This window comes from Cyprinodon variegatus, unplaced genomic scaffold (assembly GCF_000732505.1).
Source record: "Cyprinodon variegatus isolate N-32 unplaced genomic scaffold, C_variegatus-1.0 Scaffold608, whole genome shotgun sequence".
NCBI classification, from domain to species: Eukaryota; Metazoa; Chordata; class Actinopteri; order Cyprinodontiformes; family Cyprinodontidae; genus Cyprinodon; species Cyprinodon variegatus.
This window is the reverse complement of record NW_015151061.1, coordinates 405,595-430,658: the sequence shown is the minus strand read 5'-3', so window position 1 is coordinate 430,658 and position 25,064 is coordinate 405,595. Positions and strand designations below refer to the sequence as shown.

The 25,064-nt window shown below is 39.1% G+C and overlaps 1 protein-coding gene across 5 annotated transcripts in view; it reads right to left on the bottom strand.

Annotated features, from left to right (window-relative positions):
- myocd (myocardin) overlaps window positions 1-1,016 on the bottom strand; it is a 32,531-nt gene extending 31,515 nt beyond the window's left edge. For all 5 annotated transcript variants that reach the window (XM_015392822.1, XM_015392824.1, XM_015392825.1 and 2 more), the window contains exon 1: window positions 635-1,016. In XM_015392822.1, the coding sequence (XP_015248308.1) occupies window positions 635-689 (55 nt within the window). In that variant the 5' untranslated portion in view covers window positions 690-1,016. The remainder of the gene's footprint in view (window positions 1-634) is intronic.
- Window positions 1,017-25,064: the final 24,048 nt, after the last annotated feature.

Below are 25,064 nucleotides of genomic sequence, written 5' to 3'. Positions count from 1 at the left end.
AATCCATTGGAATTGCCTGCCAAGAGTATATCCAACCTCTCACCTACTGGCCTCAGGACTACCAGAACGGGTAGAGTACCCTCTACCCATTCCTGCCAGGATCAGTCGGGCACTGAAAATGAATGGATGGGCAGATATTGTTGCAATATCTATACACAGAGAAGGGAGACTAAAAGGTACACACCGTCTTTTGTGCCAAAAGCCATATTTAGTTGACCTCTGACCCCTCTCCAAATCTTATCAGCCAGTCATTGGACAGGGGAAATCTGGACAATCTCCCGCTGCAGCAGCATCAGCTGAGAACAAGTGCAACAACCTCTTGAGGCTTTGCAAGCATTGGGTTACATCTACAAGGAGGCAGGTGGACTTTGAGGGATCCTACTAGCTGTAAATCCATCACGGTATGACAAGGCATGCCGTTAGTCACGGCTCTCTGAAGACTTACTCTAGTGTGAACTGTAGCTGGACACACCTGTTACAATGCATCCACAGAGATGGTACATAAATGCAATGATGCTTTGTAAGAGATTTCACGCAAGTCTCAAGTGTTGCATGATCAACAAGGTAGAAAACAAAAACAATTTGCTGATAAATGGAGAATGCACACTCGGGAGCAATCAGAAAGTGAACTTACCTGATCTAAACTTGCTTCGTATCAGTACGGAGTGCTCAGAGCTCAGAAGAGTCATAATGATTTCAGTAAAGTCCCAGCGTTCAAAGATTTCAAAAACAAGCCGCACACATTCAAGAAGCCATACACACTTCTAGCCCTCAGGCCACCTCTGGACCACAGACTCATGGGAGAAAAAGTTGACCCTGGATGCCTCATCAAAAGCTTGATAAGAACCTTAACTGGTAAAACTGTATGAGGCCAAAATAGTTTCTTTCTAGTTCTGCGGCTCTCAGCTGGGGTGGAATCTAGCACTCCTCCGTCTGCTTCAGCTCTACTCGCCTCTGCTCTCACCCCACAGCAGCTGATGTGGGAGTGTGATTTTGTGGGCCGGCGAGGTTTTGGTCCCTTCTGGCTGAGAGCTCTGAGCTGGGGCCGGGGACAACACACAGAGATATGCCCTTCTCAGGGAGGGGCCAGGGTTTCCTCCAAGCCCCGCCTGCTGCAACCCAGAGGCACAGCAGGGTTTGGCTGATGACTTCTTCCTCCCTTGCCACCAGTGTAAATATATCTGCCTATCAGCTAAGCCGACTGTCATTAGTGAGGAAAAAGGCAGATCTAGATAGAGCTCATAGGAAGATAGGGGAGCGCAGATACAAGCAGAACAGATGATGATGGGTTTCACTTCCTTGGTGTAGAAGTAAAATCAAAGTTTTTCACTTTAGTTGAAATTGTACTCACAGAACAAGGTTTTAGAGGAGAAGCTGCTTTTATGAAAGCTTGCATAATCTAATAGATTTAAGCTTGCTAATATGCTTATTTAGAAAGGAAAATCCAAGCCTTTGTCTTACGCCAAAAGACCATCAGGATAGATGGCAGTGTTTCGCTCTAGTCTGTCACAACAAACAACACAAAAATTAAGGCCTTATACAGTATATGCCATCATAAAGCTGGGATCTTGAAATATTTGGCCTGTTTTTTGGCAACTAACTCATCAATGTAAAGCAAAGAAGGTCCAGAACATAAAATCCGTCTGAATGGAGAATAAGCTTCTTTGGACGATTGTATTAGACCAACACAAAGAAATGCCTACGTGTGTGATGAAATGTAAAATGACTTAACAGCTCTGAGAAGGTTGCAAGTACCCGGTTTGATCCCCACAGCCTCCATTCTGGGTCCCTGAGCAAAACCCTTAACCCCACACTTCTCCCCGGGTGTCACACAATGGCAGCCCTCTGCTCCCCAAAGGGACGGGTCAAGATGAATTTCCCCATTGTGGGACAATTAAGGGATTTACATTAAAGTTTCTTTTAAGGGCAAACACACACAAGAACACTTTGTAGTAAATAAATATGACTTTTTGCTCTACATGTAAAAGTCTTTATGTTTCCCAAAACCATTACAGATAATCTCTCTGAAAATGTCTATCCCATACTGCTTTAAGCTGTAGGCTGATGCTGTTGGGACAAAGAAGCAAGTTTGGATTTGATGGTATTAAACACAGGCCAATCCTGATACCTGGTTAGACCAATTCGAGGCTGAGGTGGAGCTTTAAGGCCCCACATATCTGATTAGATTGATTTCCTACGGTGCGCTGTCTGTACGGACTGTTCGTGAACATTTCACTCTTCTTACTTAAGCATCACTATTCTTAATTTTTTCCTTTCTATCATGTCATCAGCATTTGAGGAGGATGAGCTAATTTTCCTGCCAGCTTTAACTAAAGTAAAGAGACAAAGATGGTTTGTGATACTATTAAACCATTGATGGGACAAAGAAGGGGATGCTAATATGCTGGTTAGGGATCACTTCTATTACTTCAGGATGAATAGTGTCAAGTGTAATGAGCTTATTGAGTGCCTAGCCCTGTCTCTGCCCCACCACTCACCTTTCAGTACAGGGTAGCTGTGACCCTTTGCACTATTGCCCCTGGCTGCTTTGCACAGTGTGTCATTGTCAGCTATTGCCTGGGACATCCCCACAAACTAAGTTGACACACCTTCAGGAGACTGCCAGGTGATTAAACACAACCATAGATTGCAGAATATAAAATCAAACCAAAAATTTTTTACTTCTGTATAACTTCATAACAGTTATAAGTGGCCATGGATTAAGATACCCTGTATTTAACATGTTACATGATTGTACATTAAAGTTCCATTGTATAGCTATAATGGCTGCAAAGTCTGATAATTTTGCTGGTTTAAATATTTTTGCTTCATGTTAAATAGTAGCTCATGCAAACAGAATTGTCCCAGATATCTCAGGCCTGAGGGTAATCTTTGTAACATGTCAGTCATTGTAGATACAAAAAGTACCTCCATTTTTATGGTTCTTTCTGCTCAATGTTGGTCTAAGACTTCCAGCCGTTCAATTAGTTCATCACTTAAATTGAAATTAAATTGAACTTTATTGATCTCACAATGGAGAAATTAACTCTCTGCATTTAACCCATACCCTTTGGGGAACAGTAGGCTGCCACTGTACAGCGCCTGGGGAGCAATCAGGGTTTAAGGGTCTTGTTCTTGTCCTCCTTTTCTTCTTTCTTCTCTGTTCTGTTGTGGTGGAGACTGCTAACAGGTGAAGATGGCGTTTTTGGGGTAGAGTATTCACTAAATGAGGATGAGTCCTCTAAGGTGGAATACTCAGTACTCAAGTTGACGGGGGATGAGGGGGGATGGCATCCTCCTTCTTTAAAATATCTTAAAAATCATTCCCCTACTTAAATTGCCATCCCCCTGTACCATCTCCTGTGACATTTTATTACTGAAAGTGTAAAATTTCCACTATATATTAACATTAATAGCAATAATATTGCCCATTCAACATTCGGCGGGCTGTGGGCTATTAGTATTTTTCGAGACTACTGAGAATACTCATTGGATGGGCTGTGGAGAAGCATCCCTAGGGATCCCTAAATATTATGTTCACTATCTAGATGTGCTTTAGATATCATTAATTAAACTCTATGCAGGACACAATGGTTTAAATTGCTTTAGTGCAGATATTCAATAGAAAATTATTAAATTAAGTATATACTTTAGCGAGGGAAATTGTATCAGTCTCACAGTATTAAAAATCTACAACCAAAACACCCTTAAATAAATAGGGGCACGCCTCCCAACTCTTCCCCCTAATCTATCCTTGACTTCACAAAAATGTCACTCAGATACCACCACTTAGCTCAACACACTGCCTTAAACTTACCCAGGGTCCGTCTTTTGAAGTCCTTATATTCACTCACTGATGTGTCAAAAAGGAGTTTGTATTTTCTAACCTCTTCGAACTTTGACTTCACTTTGGCCACTGATTGGTCCCTGAGCTACGTTATTCTCACTTTCACATATAAAGTTGTTCAAACGTCGTAAACATTTAGCTTTGCACAGATATGTTCATTGGGTCTGCAATGAGTTCACATGGAGTCCAAAACAACACATGTCAGCACAATAATGTGAAGACCTTTGCTTTCTAGCGGGATAACCACCCTAACCATTCAACCAGAGAAAATATATTGATTTAAATCAAACCAAATTCTTATATTGAAAGTCCAGACTTCATTCCAACTAGAATTAGAATGAAGAACGTCCTTTGTGAAAGAATCAAGGCTCTATTTGAGGGTGAACAACCTTTTAAGAATTATACTATATTTTCCCTTAACTATACAATCACCTACTATGTCTTGTTGGTTTCTCACATCTCAACCAAATATTTTGAAGTTTCTTCTTGCAACATGTCAAAATGGGGAAACATTTTTGGCTTGTACTGTGTCCCAGGACTTAGTCTCAAACCTCCCATCTTAACCTGTACAAAGACCAAAGGCAGTGAATCTAATTACTGTAAAAAAAAAAATCACCTACTGTAGAGACAAACAGCAAAAATCAAAACGTTGCCAGGGTTATACATGTCGCATTTTGTTTAACATATTTTTGTGGCAATGTTAAAAATCAAATGCACCTAAGCTATTAATTTTCACTCTTTGCTTGTCATCAAGTGTTAGACTGGATAATCAACCAATCGCACTATAAAAGAAACATGAACAACAGATCCAGCAAACTCTGATTCCCGTATAAAACAAAATTTTTCAGACTTCCTGTGAGCAGACCGGGCTCTTTTTGGCTTGAATACTCAACATTTCATAAAATAACCGATTAAATATGCAATAATTGAAACGTTCACAGCCATAGCTCATGTCTGTCACTATTTAGACTTCAATGATTAAGATTCACTATAACATTGTGGAGCTATTTTAGTGATCAAATTTTTATATGCTAACTTTTGTAGCCTAATACATGTTAAATGAGAGGAACAAAGCATAGAACAATGTAGAAATTAACCAAACAGTACACAGCCATTTTCTCTGCACTGCAAAAGATTACCGTTTGCTCACTCAACTTCATTGGTGTAGCTCTGACAAAGCATTCTGGGATATATCTGCTCGTCTATTGATGGATGATCACTACTTTTCAAGGTGCATTGTGGGAATTTTTTAAATCGACTACTTTTTCATCCACTAGCCTTTCGGACAGTCATCTAAAATGGCATAACCACTATAGAGTGCCCTACAGTATGTAATGATTAGGGTGGACGTTTGGACAGAGTAATTGTCATTCTATATATGTTAGCTGAACTTCAAACCCAGTACCCATCATATAAAAACTGGTCCATCACAAAGAAAAAACGTTCTACCTACAGCTGTGCAGCGTAGTAAATATGGTCATATTGCACAGCACAGGAGAGCCAGCAGCTCGGAGCAAGATTTGGCTGTGTACTGGCATCCCAAAAGCAAAGGACACACCTTTGATGACCACAATGTTTAGATGTTGGACAGAGAGGACAGCAACAGCAAACAGCAACTTTTAAACAGAGCGTGCACAAGGAGAAATGGGCTTGTTTAATAGGTACATTTCTTTTTAAATAGAGAGGGTAGGTCAATTTAATCTTTAATCTAAAAGAAAAGAGCCTTTATTCACAGTTTCGAAGTTTGCCGTTTGGTAGTTGTTTAGAGTTCTTGATGAAAGGTAGACATCAGCATAAGTTTCAAGACTTTTGTAGCCTCTAACAAGTGTTATTCATGTATAGCTCAAACCTGGTTGTAATGTGATGTAATGTGGAGTATTATTGTACCATTATTGTAAGTGTTTGTTGGGTTTTCACAAGGATTTTTATGGTGTTTTTCCTCTGTTTGTCAACAGAAACGTAGAGATTTAATCACATTTAAAAATGTATTGTTTACTTTGATTTATATTGTTATAGATTTTTTTTCCATGTTGAAAGCACTTATAGGGTCAAAGTTTTGAATATTATGAAAATACAATCTAGCTCTACATAATGTGAAAACAATGGGCCCCTACGAGCTTGTTCAGCAGCAATTCACTGCTCCGACCTTGGTCGTCTTAATCTTTTCACACCATAAACACTCCTTCACTTTTGTTGCAGAGGAGCTCCTCCACGCGCCGCTGAGATGCTCCCACTGAAACATGTAATACTTTAATGTAATAAATGACACGCCTTATCTGTTTGCCGTAAGTCTGTGCTGAGTCTGACGTGCGCTGGAATGAGCTCCAAGAAGCCGCACAATACTCCAGTCAAATATTTACATTAAAGCTTCTTGGTTTGCAAATCTATCCTTGACATTTGCAAGTGAATTTGTCTCTGTGAATAAACACGCACACACACACAAATCACACAGGTGCACATCTGCACACGCACCCATTCTCACATGCGCACACACACACACGCCTACAAATGGCGGTCCAATGTCTTAATTAGCAGGTGAAAGTGCTTAAAGGGAAGGTTTGACAATGTACACAGAGTGTCTCGGACAGATTCCTGAAGAGGTCACCCAGCCCTGGCTTAATCCTCCCCTTTAATTGGGCCCCATGTCAACGAATGTGACAAGTCTCATCTGAACTGTCTGGAGCCACTTGTGCATGTGTGTCTTTTAGCGTGTGTGTGATAAAACCACAAAGAGAGGCGAAGATCCCTCTCATATACCAATTAGACAGATCTGACTGCACATTTTTAAACACCATATTTACAGTTAGCACACAGATGTTTGACCTGCCATGGTCAGACCCTTTTGGATTAGACAATGATGCAAATAGCTTAATCGTTTTCGTCTAGACCGTGTTCAAACCTCACATTGCGTAATGCAACCCTACAAGTTTATTGGCAAACTGTTCAGACTTGTAAATCAAAATACGACTGTTAGCGTTTTGTATAATTTCTTTTGTTTTACATGGAGCAGATGTGCGTGGCTAAACTTTACAAATTAAAAAAAAGTATTTTTTATACCAAGCAGAAAAATTACAAATAGTCATATTTCCTGGGGAAGGATTTTTGTTCAGTATCCTATTTTTTGGGAAGATTAGCACATTATCAATGCTAAATGATGGCTCAGCAGTGCATAGTAACCTTTTCTGCTGACAGGAACAGTTACATTTTTTAAATACCTTAAATACCAAAAGCCATTTGTGAAATCCAGCTGTCCTTTAACCATTTGATTAAGAGTCACTGCGGGAAGTTTTCCTGGCAGTAAGTCATACCGCAGGGTGTTGAAGTAAGCGTTCATTTCCTGGACCCCGCTTTATCCAACCATAGATGATAATGATAAGCTTCACAATAAAGTAAAACCCATACAGTACATGCATGTTTATGTTTCCTGCCTAAGCTTCTCTGAAAACCAAGTAATATTCTTCTGGTTCTTGGATAATATGGAAATGTGCTTTTATTCAAGCTATACAAGAGACTTGCTATATCTGCAGGAAAAAGTTGCAACCAATGCTAAAACCCTAATTAGGATTGATATTATGACCATTGACAGGGTATCATTTCTTCTTCCAGGCCCATTTTAACGGATGGGATCTATTATTCACCAAGTGATCTTTTTACCTTCAAGGTTGATGTAAACTGTACAAGAGCATCTTAAAAAATTTAAAAGGGGCTAATATCTTCATTGTTCCTAGAATGCGGTGGTCAACAATACTCTTACGAAAGAGAAGAGCCTAAATGATGCAGACGAGGAACAAAGACTGACCCTTTTGCTCAGTTCCACAGAATTATAATGCTTCAAGAACCTTTTGCTGGCACTGAAATAAATCAGGGTCTTAGAACATTAAAGGCTGATTTATACTCGGAAACCAGGTTGTCTACGTGTGTCGCAGTGAATGCAAATGGGCCCCCACCCCTTCCGCAGACACTCTGCTGCACCTCTCCTAAATTGTAGGTGACCGCAGACAGGAGGCCTCTGATTGGTCAAATCTACATCCACTCTACACTATGCGTCTTTTCTGTTTGGTACCTTACTGGCTTGTTTTGTTTGTATGAAGCGATTGTGGAAAACGACTCGTGAAGATGGACCAGCTAGAAGAGCGAGGTGCGCGAGAACACTGGGACCCTTTTTCGACCTGGATCCTCGCTCTTTTTCGCCCTCTTCTCCCTCCATTGTCGCACAAAATTGCCCCTTGCGTTTTTCCACTTCCTCACCGCCTCGATCGTATCTACACACACTGCTAGTTCGTGATTATCTCTCTTGCGTTGTGGCGTGGAATAACATAGCACAGACCACGCTTCAATATTGGGCATAAATAAAAACTATCTGCAACAAGCTCACTGCGACACACTGCTGCGGGAGTATAACCGGCGCTTTAGCCTGCTATAGATTACTGAACATGGGGCTTCATAATCACAGAACAATGACTGCCATGACTACAGAAATTAATAAAACATTGGCAGCAGATCTGGACCACAGAGTAATTAAATAAGCTGACCTTGTGTGTTCATTAGATTTTCTATGACATCACTGGTTGAGCATGGTGCTTTGCATACATAGGGAACACATTGCACCAGGATGCTTTTGGAAATGAGTGGAAGCTGATGGAGGCGGGGAAATGTTCTGATGGGAAAATCTGAAAGTGCACAAACTACCTAAGCGCTTTTTAAGACAATGTATACTTATTTATTGCAGTGCTATAGCCTGATGGTTTGGCTTCTTTCAGCAAAACAATGTGCCCTACAATGAGGGAAATATAGTTCTACAATGATTTGAGAATCACAGCATGAATTTGAGGTGTCTTCATGGGCTCCAAATTCCCCTGATCTCAAGCCACTTGAACATCTGTGGGATGGGATGTGAAAACAAGTGGAGGCCCTCTGCTGCTAACAAGCTGGTGCTAGTTAGAGTTCTAGTTGCGTTTACAAATCATTGGGTCAGGAATGTTTTGAAAGTAAAAGGCAGACCAAAAAAACTATAATAAACTGTTTTGTTATGTCAGAGGATTCAGGACTCTACTGATATAGCAACATTTTCAATTTTGAACAACAATAGTAAATCTTTATTTCAGAAAAAAGAAAACAGTTAAAACGCAAACCACCACTGCCAAACGTCTATTTTAAACTTAGTTTCATCATAATTTCCCTCTAAGGTCTGTTTGACATAGTCTTAATTTAGTTACCTGTAGCTTATCTTTATGCCCTAGTTATTCTGCAGCTATTCTGACGTAAATTATGTATGTTTTGGCTTCAAAGTTTGAAATATCAAAGCTGCCTTCTTTATCAAGATGACTCTGATCTAAGTTCTTAACTCAATAGTAAAATCACGTTTGTGGTTTTACATCTAACCAGTGTTTAAAAATATGTTTCACTTCCAGACTCAGAAATCTTATCTCCAATAATAACCAGAAGTGTTGACAATTTTATTAATAGTGAGGTGATCAATTCCAAACGATCACTCATGCGCTGGATCACTCTCAACCTATTTCTTACGTCGACTTCAGCCTTTGGATGCACCCAAGATTCTTGCTAGATAATTATTTTTCTTTTTGGTCTCAATGTAGTATTTAGTGATAATAAATTAACAAAACTGGATATATGTTTATCTAATAGCTACAATATTTTAGGCTTAGCTTCAGTCTGATCCGCTTTTGAAACTTGTCAGAAACCTCCTAGGGAACATTTACATGTTTGTTCCAGACATAAAATAACTCCTTCAATATTTGACCATCCTTCATTTAAAACAACCCAAATTGGAAAATACAAGTGCTGAATGTTTAAGTCACTGAAAAATAAATAAGAACAACCTTTATTTGGAGGGAAAATTATGTTTAATTTGCATTTTAAAATGAACAATAATACTAAAATACTCTCACCAAAGTCCTACTGAAAGCAAATCATTTTAAAATCCAAAACCAAAATAAAAAAATATATGCAATATATATGTATTTAATTATTTTAGAAAAACACTAATAAGGTTTTTTACAGTACATAAAAAGTTTTTAAACAGCTCATCACCAATTTTTTATTTTACTTATACAATAACATTAAACTGAGTGCTAAAAAGTAGATGCACTTAGGTCTAATGGATGGATCTTGGACTCAGCATGGTTTCAATTGCTGAACTTATTTGGACTAAAGAATTTGGACCTACAGTACCATCACTAACCATATGCAATGTGATTTGCTTTGCATGTAAAACTTGTAATCACAACTACTAATAATTCAAATTAAGAGTTTATCGAAGGATCTAAAACAGGGTAGGTTGCAACCCTTGCAGAACACCAAAAGGACAAATTAACTCAACCATCTATTGGATCTACAAGTTGAAGTTAGGTTGGGAGTAGCTGTCTAAATAATGTGTCATGAGGACTTTTTGACCTGTAAATCACTTTTGATTTTGCAGGCCCTGCTGTCAGACCTCACCCCGATTTATGGTCAGTGCTTTCTAGTGCACTGACTGAAAGTTAGCGGCTGGCTAGCTCAAATGGTAAGGCTTGGGGTTTTATCCCAGCTGGGGGGGATTGAGCTACCAATGTGGGTCATTGGGCAAGACCCTTCACAGTAATCCCTACTTTGGTGAGTTAGGGCATTGCGCTTGGAATCCTGAAGTTCTGAGTTTGTGCCCCACTGCGACTCTGAGCAAAAGGCACTTAGGCTATGTTCACACTGCAGCCTGAAGTGACCCAAATCCGATTTTTTTTGTCTCATATGCGACCGGATCTAACCTTTTCATGGCAGTCTGAACGACACAGATCTGATTTTTTCCAATGCGACCAAGGCCACTGGCTATGTGGTCCTGAATCCGATATGAATCTGATCTTTTCAAATGTGACCTGTGTGTGAATGGCCAGGTCGCATTTATCAGACCTGAATGTCATTAATACCCGACAGTGGTCACTCTTCTGCTTCTTGCTACACAGAAGTGGCAAGAAAAACAACAACAATGGTGGACGATAATGCGGTGAGTATAACCATCTTGGAAAGATTGACTTTTTAAGGTTGGGAAAGATCGCTAGATGTTATTCAGCACTACCATCCATGTTTACTTCCATAAACAAAGAACATGCTTGCTTGTGAGGTCATTGTGTCCTCTAATATGCATGCGGGACATTTAGGTTGTATGAATGCAGTTCACACAGGAGATCACATACAAGACGCATATATTTGGAAATGTTAACAGCAACGCAAAAAAAATCGGATTTCACAAAAAAATCTGAATTAAGCATCAAGGCCTGCAGTGTGAACGTAGCCTTAACCCCACACTGCTCCCCAGGCGCTGAACAATGGCAGCCCACTGCTCACCAAGAGGATGTGTTGAATGCAGAGTTCATTTTGTTTTTCTGTACTTGTGACAGTGTAATGACAATAAAATGCTGGAAAAAAAAAAAGAAAAAAGTTGTCTTTAAAAGTTTTCTGTGTCTTCCTGGCAATACCTAAAAGGACAGACTCCCTTACCTATCCAAAGATACCAGTACATAAAGATGCTCCAATAAAGAGGCTGTGAATAGTTTGTGCGACTACCAGAGATGAGTCCGTCAGGTCAGCAGTAGACAGGATATGAGTGGGTGCGTTTAGGAGGGTACACTGTCTCTGTGTGTGGAAGTTTAAGGCAGCTGACGTGGTGGCCTCTATGGCCCCAACTGAAGCAGCTGTGTCCTATCAGTCTAAGTGGCGTACTGCTGCTCTGTCTCAGATAGTCACTCTAGTTTGGCCATTGTCTCTCAGGTAAACAGTGACTTTTAAATAATCAGTTGCTTTTGTGGGCTAGAGCCAATGTTACATTTAACTGAATGTTTTTATCTTACATTTCTCCAATGGATGAGAATTAGAATATGTTTTTTTTTTTATCTGAATGAAACTCAAGATAAGTTAAAGGAAATTAGTTGACATGAGGTCAGATAATGGCCCTTGGATTAAGAGAGAACTTTTTATCAACACCCAATCAGCCTTATCAGAAAACTAGAGGGTTTCTCATGACACAAGTTGGCCAAAAGTAAAAAAAAAAATGTCCGAGAAAAGTGGAGGTTGTGGAATGCAAACAAAGTGAGAAAATTCTGAGGAGCAAAAACTAAGAAAGAGGGCATGATAAAACAAAAAGACTGGAGGGGTCATATTTGTTTTGTTGGAGAGGAAAGAGAGGTAAGGGATGGTGGGAAATGAAAAATGAGAAGCGTTCAGAGCCAGACGTGGAGTCAGGTTCAGCTTTTCTCCCTCAAATTTCCTAACTGAAGCGTTATAATAAAGAGGTTCCAATGGAAGCATGCTGAATCCAAACCAGAAGTGACAGAAAGACGAGCCTGAGCCAGCAGCCCCATCCTCTTGTTTCCCCCCTACGTCCGTTTTTCTGCTCACAGTCCATCTGTGTCTGCTCTGAGGCTCGGTCACTTCCACTCTGCATCCCCCTCCTCAGACCCCGGCGGCGTCCACGCCGTGCATGTCTGCCGCCAGGTTGGAAATGTCAACATGTTTGGGAGACACTAGTGCTGGAATCAATCTGGGAAAAATCCCAAAGCACAACAAGGGTACACGGAAGCTTCGGAGTCTCTATAAAATGTGAAAACATGAAATGCCAAAGGGAGATACTATTTAGTGTTTCTGTGGTTGTTTGGATGATCAGCTTTGCCTGTGGTGTAGTCTGCAGTCGCTGGCGGGTGGCCACAATAGACTAGGGAGGGAGGAGGGCCGTATATCTCTAAGGCCTGAGTTCAGAGCACAGGCCGCATCACCACAGCTTAACTCTAACTCCAGCCTTTTAACGGGAGCTATACGCCGGCTTATGTGGTATTTCTTAACCCTCACTATCAGAAATTTAATAACTCAGAATCTACTTTGTTTTGGTTAATGTCTGTCTTTGCACAGAATGGTTAAAAGGAGATATCACAATGAAACCACCACCGTGTCAAGATTCATCTTACTTTTAAAAGTTCAAAACAGACCAAACAGACAAGGTTTAATCATTTAAATCCCTGATTCAAGACATAATGGTAGAAATATATCCTCAACCCTCATGCTATTTACTGCTAAATTCATTTAAGTTGGATTTACAGAGGATATTATGTCTTTTAATATATAAAAAGACATAACCTTTTATAATGAACCACCTAAACCATCAACTGAGCCTGAATAAAACAGAGGGATTCGATCTCTGCAAGATACATGTGATTTGGTGTAAAGATTAAATATCAGTCCCAGAAAAAAGCAACAGCCCCCTCATAGAGATAGTGGCTGAAGCTTTTAATCATGGGCGAATGTGAAGCACATCCTATACAGTCATTTACAGGCTGTGCCGTTACATTTTTGAGAATCATAACATGGACCACAAAATAAAAAACAAGACCATGGTTCACAAAGCCAATCATGGAGTAAGACCTTGATTTTGGAGAAATATCATTAAGTCTGAAGATTCGAATTTCAAGTATTTGCTACTATTGTTGAATTTGAAGGATTAAAGGGGAACTCAAACGCCTTAAAAAAAATCCCTCCCCTATGGAGTATAGGGCTGGCAGCATCATGCTTTGGGTGTTTTACTCGAATTTAAAAAAACAATGCACATGCACAATCCTGTACCCAATCCCCAGAGGGAACGCCTATTAAAACGCGTGTGAGAGAGTGCACAAGCCCATTTCTCCTCGTGCGCACACTGTTGTAAAGTTGCTGGTTGCATCGCTCATACAAGCTTACTTTCCAAAAGATGATTTGCTAATTGTTCACTATGCCAGACTCACCACAGTTAAGTGAAAATGGGGACTAGCACGTAGGACGGACTCACGTAAACATATCACCAAAATGATCGACAATTAGGATGAACACCTATTTTGATGATCCACCCAGAAGAAGAATATCCTCCACTATGCCATTAAATCCAAAAATATTGACAAGGTTTAACATAAAAGGAGGACAAATCTCTGGCTGTGGTTATTGCACATTTGTTTGTTTAAAATTCAAAAACTCTGAAAATACAATAATGATGTGGTCACAGGATGCCATTCAAGGTTGATTTGAGGCTACAGACTGGGATGCACTGATATGATCACCACTGATATGAATAAATTACTTAGCAAAAAAAAAAAAAAAGCCACCAGGAAGGGAGACAGGGAGTTATTGAGGAGTATGCAGAAGCAACTTAACATCTAGATAAGAGAAAGCAAGGAGTCATACAGGAAGAGGCTGGAAAGCAGGCTCCAGCAGAACACTATCAAAAATGTGTGGTCAGGGATGAGGAAGATCACAGGCTTCAAGCAGGAGGAGGACCAGACAGATAGAGGTCTAAGAAGAGCAAATGAACTGAACACATCCTTAAATGAGTTCACATCAGGAACAAGCATAGGATAGGCCAATTGGCTATGTGGTCTTGAATTTGATACGTATCTGATCTTTTTCAAAGGCGACCTGTGTTTGAGCAGCCAGGTCGCATTTTTCTGACCTGTATGCCATTAATACTCGACAAAGGTCACTATTTTGCATCTTGCTACACAGAAGCGGCAAGAAAAACGAAAACCATAGCGGATGATATTACGGAGAGAAGTTTTTAATCTTCAACCATCTTGAAACGATTGTGTTGCCAATGTGCTTGCTGAGGTCGGGAGAGATCACTAGATGTGCTCCAGCACTACCATCCATCTTTACCTGCATAAACATAGAGCACGTCATGGGCGTAGGTTTGCATAGGTCCCTACCAAAAATGTTGGCCGGCCCTACTTGTCCCTACCAATGATTCTATGTGAATAACATATTTATAATTTACAATACAGTGTTGTTGCAGCAGTCGCTTCTTTTCTCACAACTTGTTAATTCAAATTAATATTTTAAATGCTCAGTGTCAGTTCCTCTTATAATTCCCACGCCCATGTAAATACAATAAATCTATTTGCAGTCCCTTGAATGTATTACTTTGCTTTGTTTTACAATACAGAGAATATCAGCATATCAGATAAAAAAATAAGAGTGGGTTTTACCTCTGTTTGCCTCTGCACAATACTATTTCTTCAAAAGAAAACACCTGATAAATACACATACAACAGACATATTTAGACTATATTTGGTTAAAAAGGCACATATTTACCTTCGGTCTTAGTCTCTGGTAAATTCAAATGTTGAGTTCCCCCAATTTTACATTATTCTGAGCCACTGATGCTTAAAACATTGATAAACAGCATATTGTGTGTAGTGCTTATAAAATTTGTATAAATGTAGAAAAAATGCTGCTTTCTCTTTAAACCAAATGCGCCCTGATGCATGCATAAAAAAAAGAAAAAAGAAAAAGTAGGAGCATGCATAATGAGCAGGACCAATGACGTCAGACCAATTCAATTTAAGACCAATCTTGTCCCTACCAAAGTTGAGATCAAACCTACGCCCTTGGAGCACGCTTGATTGTGAAGTCTTTGCATCCTCTACTGCTCATGCAGGACACTTCAGTTGTATGAATGCAGTTCATAAAGGAGATCACATACAAGTCGTATATATTTGGAAATGTAAATTTTGTGAGCATGCAAAAGAATTGCATTACACAAAAAAAATGAAATTGAACATTAAGGCCTGTAGTGTGAACTTAGCCTATAAGTCAAGAGAAAAGGCAACTGGTGAAACTGAATCCCAACAAGGGATCCGGTCCAGATAGTGTCAGCTCCAGAGTCCTAAATGCTCTGTGGGATTCTACACCAACTCATAAACCAGGGGTCGGCAACCTGCTGCTGCGGAGACACATGTGGCTCTTTAGCGCCCTTGCGGCACCCTGGAGCTTTTTCAAAAATGTATGAAAATAGATTTTTTGTTTGTTTTAATATGGTGTGCAGTAGGTCAAACAAAAAATAATTATTTAATCATTATTTCCAATGCTGTAAATATTTGTATAATAAATAAATTTAATCAATAATTTATATTTTTGCACTCCAGACAGATTTATTTTTTGGTCCAATATGGCTCTTTGAGCAGTTTGGGTTGCCGACCCCTGTCATAAACCCATAAATACACTGGCGATCACCTGGACAAAAGAATCAGCTGGAGATGCTACTGTGAGGCTGTCTACAAGAAGGGTTAAAGGGGACTGCACTTTTACTTCAGCAGCAATAACATTCAGGTTAAAGATGACCATGTTATTTCCAAATTATTCTTAATCAATATAGTTAGAGAGAGCTATGGTGTCCTATGAATTTGTTGAATTGATTATATACTGATTTTATAAGTTTGCATTACTCTTGACATTTATTTTCCAGGGTTCATAATTGTTATATGTTGCAAAGGAAAGATTAGGTTTTATCTATTTTAAGATAATAGCATCTATAAGTTGACAAATGTACAAACCATTCAAATTTATAACACTAATTAACTTTAATATTAGTCATCTAAGTCTTTTTTTTAAACAAAAACCCTTCTCTATTAGTGCTTTCTCCCTTCGTCACAGCTATATTAAATAGTCCATCCATATACTGTACTATGTTGTTTTTAAGCAACATAACAAACAATGTATGGGCCATTCAAGCAGCTTAATAAGCAAGCGTACATAATAACCTAAAATCCACAAACTCCCATGAGAGTGTTTAGGACCAAGTGGTACCAGGAGATTGAGATCTACATGATCCGATCCAAACTTTTCTGTTGTCCCCAGAACCCTGCCAGCCATCATTTGCCCTTCTGACGTCTGTTTGACAACGTAAAAGATGTTTGCAAACATACCGGCACAAGGTCATATTTGGGTTCTCATACAAAAAATAAGTAGAACAAACAAGAAATTTAAGATGCTTTGTGAGCTGATTTGGGCATTTGGCTGACAGAAAGAGAGCAGAAACTTGCTGCCACAGACTGTTCTATGGACACAGAGCTGGTATCTGCTGGTCTGCACTCCACTTGACCCTTCCGAATTCAAGTATATTTTTAGAACTACAATGTGTGTAGTGGTGTTAGAGTAAGTGTGTATATTTATCTGCCTTGGTGTGCGTTCGTCATGTGTGCATGTTCTCTCGAAAGGGAGCACGTCTTATCTTTGCTATGGAGCATTCATCATGAGTGACATTTTCTGACACTCTACGTTCAAAGCAAACACATGGCTGCATGTTCTAACTTTCCTCTGCAGGGTGCTGAGAAGCCTGACTTATGTAGGTTGCCACTGAGACATTAGGCTATTGTCACTCTGCTACATTGATTTGGTGCTTTACCCATTATTTTTCCTGTGATAGGTTATTCTTTTGGACAAATGCTCCTTTCTTCCTAGCCCAAGCCCAAAAGCTGAATCAACAAAGGGCACAAGAATCTATGTGGTTCTGCTTGCTTTTAAAACTCCAGGAAACCTCAATGGGTCATGATCAAATGTTTTTCTAGGGAACCAAAAGACTATACGTGCCTTTGTTGTCCTTTTCCTATCTTGAGTCTCTGGTCTGTGTGTCCTTTAACACCACTGCAAATCTTAAGCTTTGCCATGCCTGTAGATTGCCATGTTTGATAGATTTATCGTATAAAGCAGAGCTGATGCTTTTGGTCCATTTTACATTCCTGTGAACTGTGGAACACCATTGGCTTGACGTCATTGGTTATGGCAATTTTTCATGTTGTGGAAGCAGCCTTAGCAGAAAATAGGGTGGGTGGTCTTCAATGGGGGACGGTCAGTAAATGGAAAGTGCAACTAAAACACTGTGATGGTAGATAAAACAATAACTGACATACCCATTACCCGTTATGAACTGAATGTAGAATCACCTCATAAACATCCACCATGCAGGTTCAGATCTAGCTCCTTCCAGTAAAAGGTTTTTACTATGTCATTTGAAGTAAAGCCTAATCCCCGAAAATATAACCTGTCTGCATCCTTTAGGTGGCGTTATGGGTAGCTCATGGCAAAGGGTTAAAGAGGGAACAAAAGTAATTTTATTGAAAAGGCAGAGTGGTTGATTTGAAAGGAAATCACACTTTGATTTTCTTTGTCTTTATGGTTGAACTCACCTTTAAAAACCATTTGCTCTTCCCACCTTAATCAAAATGACTTGACTGATATTAAATGCAGGTCACTGGCAGACAGACTCTGCCAGATTATTTGAGAACCGTCGGAGAGGAAAAGTGTTCAGCCTACCTGATGTCAACGCTGGTTCTGCTTTCTGTATAATCCTGCCCTGCCATGCCTCTAATAAATATCTTAATCCACTTTGGTTTCTCGTCACTGACTCTGCTTTTGTGCCTTGGTTTCTGTCTCCTGGTATTTTCCTGGATTGGACTTATTCCCCTGCTCTGACTCTGGCCCAGCTTCCAGGTTACGGTGTATGGATCTCTGTTCTAGTTATAACATTCCAATTCTGCCTCTCTGGTTCTGACCCCTTTCTGCCACTAGACCATTGATCCTTTTGAAAATATCAGAAACCTCTGTTTGAGGTTAGTGGCATTCAATCTGAGTATGTCTAATTCCCTGAGTTGCTTAACTGCCTCTAACCTTATCCTTTTTTCCATAGTGGATTCTACTGACCTGCTGCAGTTTGAATTTTATTAAATTGTTTAATTACCTCTCTATTCGTTGTTCATGGCTGAATTTTGGATCTCCAGAGACAGTTCTTTATGGATACACCCTGCTCTTCATTCTCATTAACGCTTTAGATAGACACCATTACTTCCCCATTCCATCCTCACCTCGACCAGCAAATCATTTTAGCACAGACACCTATTATGTTTTTAATGAACTTCCTTGATTCCATTTCTTTAATATAATGCTAAAGATTATACAATCAAACGTCTTCATTGTTAGACACCAGTATAACCTCTTTTCCACTGAAAATACAGTGTTTTTCAAACATGGGTCGACCAGCTAACAATCAGCATTTGGCTCCCTTCCCACTGGCAAAAAAAGCTGGGTCCAACCCCTCAGTGGCAAGCTGTATGACCTCTGTCCTTCTGCGGCTGCATGTCTGGTGCACCATCACACTGGGTTAGCGTTGATGTCAACAGTGCAACAAAATCCAGGAAAGTAAACAATGGAGAGGAACGTGTAAGGAAGCCAGGGTGTAGTAAGTGTGCCTTATTGTTTTGTGCTTTTATTTGTCTGAATCCCTCTTACCAGTGCTGCTGCATGTTTATCGAATGTAAACAAATGTTTACGTAAACAAAGTTTTTTCAGCTTGTTAAGTCAGACCCGACTGGCGCGGTGTGTTGATGTTCGTACGTTGCGCTCAATGGTTTCATGTAAGTTAGCGGGTCAACCCAGCTGGGGTGTTCCCACAGCATGCCGATCAGAGCTGAGGCGATATTGACGTGGGTCGCTGACTGAGCCGTTTCAACCTGATCCATTTTAGTTGCTGACTGAGCCGTTTCAACCGAGTAGTCACGCATCACTTAGCTGTTCCTACTGCCACTAAAGCCCAATTGTTCCCGTGTTTAAACAAGTAAGGTACCTTACCAGCTTGTTTTGTTTGTAGGACTACCATTGTGGAAAACGACTCGTGAAGATGGACCAGCTAGAAGACCGAGGTGCACAAGAACGCTGGGACCCTTTTTTCACCTGGATCCCTGCTCTTTTTTGCCCTCATGTCCCTCAGTTGTCGTACAAACTTGCCTCTTGCGTTTTTTCCACTTTCTCACCGCCTCGGCCACATCTTGACCCACAGCTAGTTAGTGATTGTCCCTCTTGCATTGTGGCATGGAATAACATAGCGCAGTCCATGCCTTAAAATTGGGCATAAATCAAAAATATCTGCATCATACCTGTGACAACCTCATTGCGACACTCTGCTGCAGCAATATAACCAGCCCTTATAGTTTGGGAAAACTTGTCTTTCAATCTAAAACCTACTGGCCAAAGCTTATACATAAGAATACTGTGCTCAAAGAATCCAGAGGAAAAAATCTTATAATTATTACTTATGATGTATTATGTATGTGAATATCTGGGCGGTTATAGTGGGAGCCTGAATACAACCAGAAGAACAGCTACTGAAGAGTCATGAGAAAGAAGGGGTACCCAAAGAAAACCTACACAATAAAAGAAATACCTCAGGACATATAGATATTTATACTAGATTGTTGCTAAACATCTCATAAATCTTTGATTATTCTATAAAATCAGAATCTACCAAAACCCAAACCAATTTTGACTGTTGCTGAAATAAGGCCCTTTTATTACAGTGAAATCTGAACGACAGTTGTTTGACAGGTGTAATAAAAGTAACAAACTTCCTTGGAAGAGAAAGAGAGAACCCAATCTTCTCTAATAAATTAGTGGTGTTACCATGAACAGCAAGAGCACCGGCTGCACCTTGCTTTGGCAGGTAATTTTATGAGATCAAAAATTATTGTTTGAGATTGTTGCTCTGACACATTTCAAATAAATAATGCTCCCTCGTGTCATTATGATCACAGGGTGTTCGGTCACAGCGTCCCTGGAGATTATTTATGAATTATTTGCAAAAAGAAAGTAGGGTTGTTTACTGTAATTTTATTATGTAGACTCAATGAAAGGTTAAAAGATAACATTTGAATAAGAAAATGGTTTTGCATAAAGGAACATTAGAAACATTTCCTAAAACTGTGACATTGTAAAACAAAAACTGAATTCCTTCACATGGGTTCTAGAGTAATCACCTCCAGCTTTCGCAGAGTGAGTCTATATCTTGAAAAATTGGGTTGAAAGTCATGGGAACCCCAAAGGTCTTGTTGAGACTTCTGCAGTACCAGCAGAAGACACACTTAGGACTACAATTAGATCTGAGTCAGAGTGTGAACTGAGTGGGCGAGACAGATATTGTGTCACAGCGACCAGAGGTGTCACTTTCTGACTCCAATATATCCAAGATGAAGCATGATGTCATTGGCTGGCTGTCCGCTAACTTGTAGATCAGGGCCACAAGCTCAGACCCGAAGACTCAATGGCTCCACTGGAGGCGGAAGAAAGCCTGGGACGTGAGGTTGAAGGAGGGGGAGTAAACAGTAGAAAAAGGAGGAAAAAGTCTCCCTTGTCATCACTGCCAGCAATTTATTGCTAACATGCAGCTGGATATCATGACCAGACTTTGTATCTCTGAAATATGTATACAAAGTAAATTGCCAGAAAATAAAAATATTTTATTAAGACAATGTGTGGGTCTTCTAAATTAACTCATAAGAACATTTCTCTCTGAGTTAGACCAGAAAAGAAAACTGATTGAAAATGTAGTGCATCACAATGCATACATATTAAGATGGTTCAGTTCATATAAACAGTCTGAATGTTGTTAAAGGTAATAAAAAAATAGACTGTTTAAGACATACTTCATTAAATAATATGAAATGAGAATAAATTTTTAGAGAAAAAAACGTATAAAATTATTGTTTATCCGACCTTTTTTTTTTAAACCAAGCAGCTGAAAAGCGTTTTTATATGTACATATTTCACAAATTTAGCTTTTCTTATGAGTTTAAGCTTTTTGGCCTTGAAAGGCCTCCTTACCACTATCCCAACCTTTAGTTGCCTTATCTCAATTAGGTCAGGAAACTTGTTGTACCATGAACAGAAGATGTTAGGTTATGGTTTTTAGCATTTTCCATATTTTTTGTTATCATGTATAGTTTTTGCCATATTCAGTTTTTTTGTATTTGTATTCTGCCTTTGTGGGTTCCCATATTAGTTTGCTTCCTAAAAATCAACCCTTTTTAGTTCATTTTTTTTCCTTTGTTTTCTTATTTAATTTTTATGTGTTAATAGAAAGATTATATTAATTGCTTCATTTTGTTTTTCTATATTTTTATGTAGTTAATCCTGGTTCCTCAGCAAAAGCCATCAGCTAATTGGTTGACTCCATTCACCTGTGTCTCATCATTTCTACCTATGATTCCCCATTATTTAGTCACAGATTTTTTATTTTTTTTGTTTCTTATTCGTGTTCAGTCTTCATGCCCTTTTTCTACCTTTTAATTTGACTAATATCTCCATTTAATCCTTATATTCACCTTGCACACTGGTCCAAAATATTAACCTTTAAGAAGTTGGGCCAAGCCAGAATTTTGACATAGGTTATTAAATAGAACCATCTTTATACAATAAATATTTTGAATGTTTGAATAATAACAAACTTGACTAATTGAAAGCATAAGAACTTTGAAATAAATAAATCAACCTTTATAAATCTAGAACAAGACAGTAAAGCTAAAGGATGCAAAACAAATACATTTTAAGACACTAGATACATTTCGATTACAAATGGACGCAAAACTATGTTGATATTTTTCTCATTTAAAAAAAAAGGCAAATTTAACAATGGCAGAATTTCCCTTCAGTAAAAAATAAGTTTAAGATTGAACGTAAATATGTTGTGTCACCCGATAACTCTTGAAAACAACATGGCAGCGGCAGATGCAAACGCAAAAGATATATCCAAGTTTCAGCTCTAGTGGGCGCCATCATCTTTCAACGATTTCCTTTCTTCTTCTTCGTCATTTTTTTACAAGGCCAGCTGCAGATGACATGACTAATGCAATGCGAAAAAAGATACAAATTTTGATACAACCAAAACAAATGACAAATTGGAGTTTTTTTTATTAAATTAAAGTGTTTCCATTTAGCCGTTTTATATGCGTAATAATAATTTGCACAATTTGACAGTTAATGGAAATGCAGCTACTGAGCAGGTCATTTTGAAGAAAAACTTTTTGGCGAAAAAAATGCAAAAAACAAAAATTAATAATGAAAAATGATTGATAGCATTTTCTGTTGTTTTCAGAAACTAAATTACTCCCATTTGAAGCTTTGGGTCGCACTGAAATTTAAGGTTAAACTTAGGTTAAACAACTTTATAAAATTTTCAGGGTGCTTTTAAAGGAAAAGTCTTTTAGTGGTTCTGTTTAAGAGAATCACACAAAAGTTAGAAAATCTCAGTTGTTCAAATTCAATGCATAGAAACCTTTAATTAGCCAGTCTAAATGGACCTAATGAGTAGACGTGTGCTCTTGTCTGCCATGTGGCTCTTTTCTTTTCGCTCTCTGATGGTTTGGACATCTGTCAAAGAAACAGACACTAAAGGACATTTCCAGGATTTTCTGAAGGTGTTTTTACAGTTACCCCATAAACACTAATTTAAATAATTCGAAAATCTTTACTGTTAAAAACCGCGCAGCTTATCCGGTTTCCTGATTGAGAAGCTCTGAATAACAGTTGGTAAAAGAGCCTTCATGAGAAACATAAACCTACGTCCCATGAAACCATCACAAAAACACAAGCGTTTTCCTGCAGTACACTTATACACTCACACACGGACAAACTACCAGACGTACTAATCATCATGGGACAGGAGACACCTTGCTGCCCTGCTGACAAAGAAGACTTTCACTCTGTGTACTTCACACAGGCCTGTAAACTGTCCACTTAAGTCTTCATCGAGTTGACTGACAGCTAGGAAATGTTTTGGCTTCTTGACATGTCCAAGGGTGTGATTTGTCAAATAAACATCCTCTCAGAACCAGACAGCAGCAGGCTTGTTGAGCAACAAGGAAACACACTAAAAGAGATAGGTTGTGTGTTTCTTCTCTCACAGACATGATAAAGTAAAAATGTCTTAATTTAAGTGTATTTCCCCCTAATTTGAGCAGGTAAATAAGATAGTTTGCCCCTGAAATTAGTATTTTTACTTTCAAAATAAGATAATAAGTGACGCGTTGTGTTTATTTATTTTAAGTGTAAATTGTCTTGTTCCATTGACAAAATGTCTCATTTACCTTCTTAATCCAAGAACAAATGCACTTAGATGAAGAATGAAAAATGACTTGAATGAAAATGAAAAAAATGAATTTCAATTTTTTCCAGTGCACTGAGTCGATCTCATTAACAAGGGTGACCATAATAAGTTTATCTTTGCAACTTTAATTTGCAATGAGTGGGCTACAGAAATAGAAGCTGCCTCAAATATAGTAGGTTTTAAAGCTTGACAGTTCATCTTTGAGGAAATGTGCTGTACTGTATGTGTTCTGCTGTAAAGACAGGAAGAGTCTGAATATAAAAAAAAAGTCTCACCTTGTATTGTGCTTTGAGAACGCCCTGCTCGGATGCCTCCTATCATTGCAACATGTCAAAGACAAAGTCGCTCTTAACCTTTGGGGATGGCATTTTGAAATTCCCTGGAGGGATTCCTCTGTTAGCTGCGACTCTGCAGGTCAGAGATCACACAGGTCACTGCTATAGCACCTCTCAGAGACAGGAGCTTTGACGGCAGAGCTTTTAGAACAACTGCTAGTGTGTCTGGGTGGGATATGACAAAGCAGTGGCTGTTTAGAGAAGAAGGAGGCTGAATGTTTTACCAATTTGGCATCGGTTATGTATGATAGTAAAAGTAGTTCAAACTTGAGTTTTTTTGTGTTTAATGAACTGCAAAGAATTTTAATGTAAATAGTTTTTTTTTCTTAAAATAAGTGATTTTTTTTTCTTGAATTGAGGAAGGAAGTAAGATGCATTGACAATGGAACAAGACCATTTACATTTAAAATAAAAAAAAAACAATTGCATTGTCTTATTTCAACTGCATATTATGTAATTATGTTTTAAGAGTAAAAATACTAATTCTATTTGCAAATCATCTTATTAACCTACGCAAAGAGGATAGATGGTTTAAAACTGTTTTACAACTGCCATCTTTGATAAAGTCGTAGGGAAGCGGCTGTTACAACCGTTGTATTTCTGAATACTTCAGAGTATTTACACAAGTGAATAAAGTGAATGTGATTGGTCGTTTATCAAGGGGGCGGAATTATTGTGGCGGGAGGTTCACAAGCAAGTTTGGTTGTGGCCGGTTTATCGGAAGCATCTTGCTAACCAGTTAGCAACTTAGTGCTAGTAGGTTCCCAAGGGGAAATTACATTGGGACCAAGTAGCACTTACACAGTAACACTGCCAAGGAACGCTATGGATGGCGCAAAAATGCAAGAGAAGGAAATTTTTTTGCCGGAGGTCGTGGTCGGAGTCTCCTCCTTCATACTTTTGTTATTTTGAAGAGGAAAGCGGGGACGAAGTTGTTGTGGAAGAGGACGCAAGGGCCTTGCAACGCTGTGTCTTCGCCAGCTCTACGCCTGCCGAAGACACAGACGTCCATCCCCGTGAACACTGGGACGGAACTCTATGGCAAAGTAAATTATTCTTATTTCAACCATTGCATATCTAAGCTGCGACATATGAATCAAGATGCTAGGACCGAAAATATTTGATTGACAGATGACCTTTGATATATGATTGGCTGAATTTAGGTGT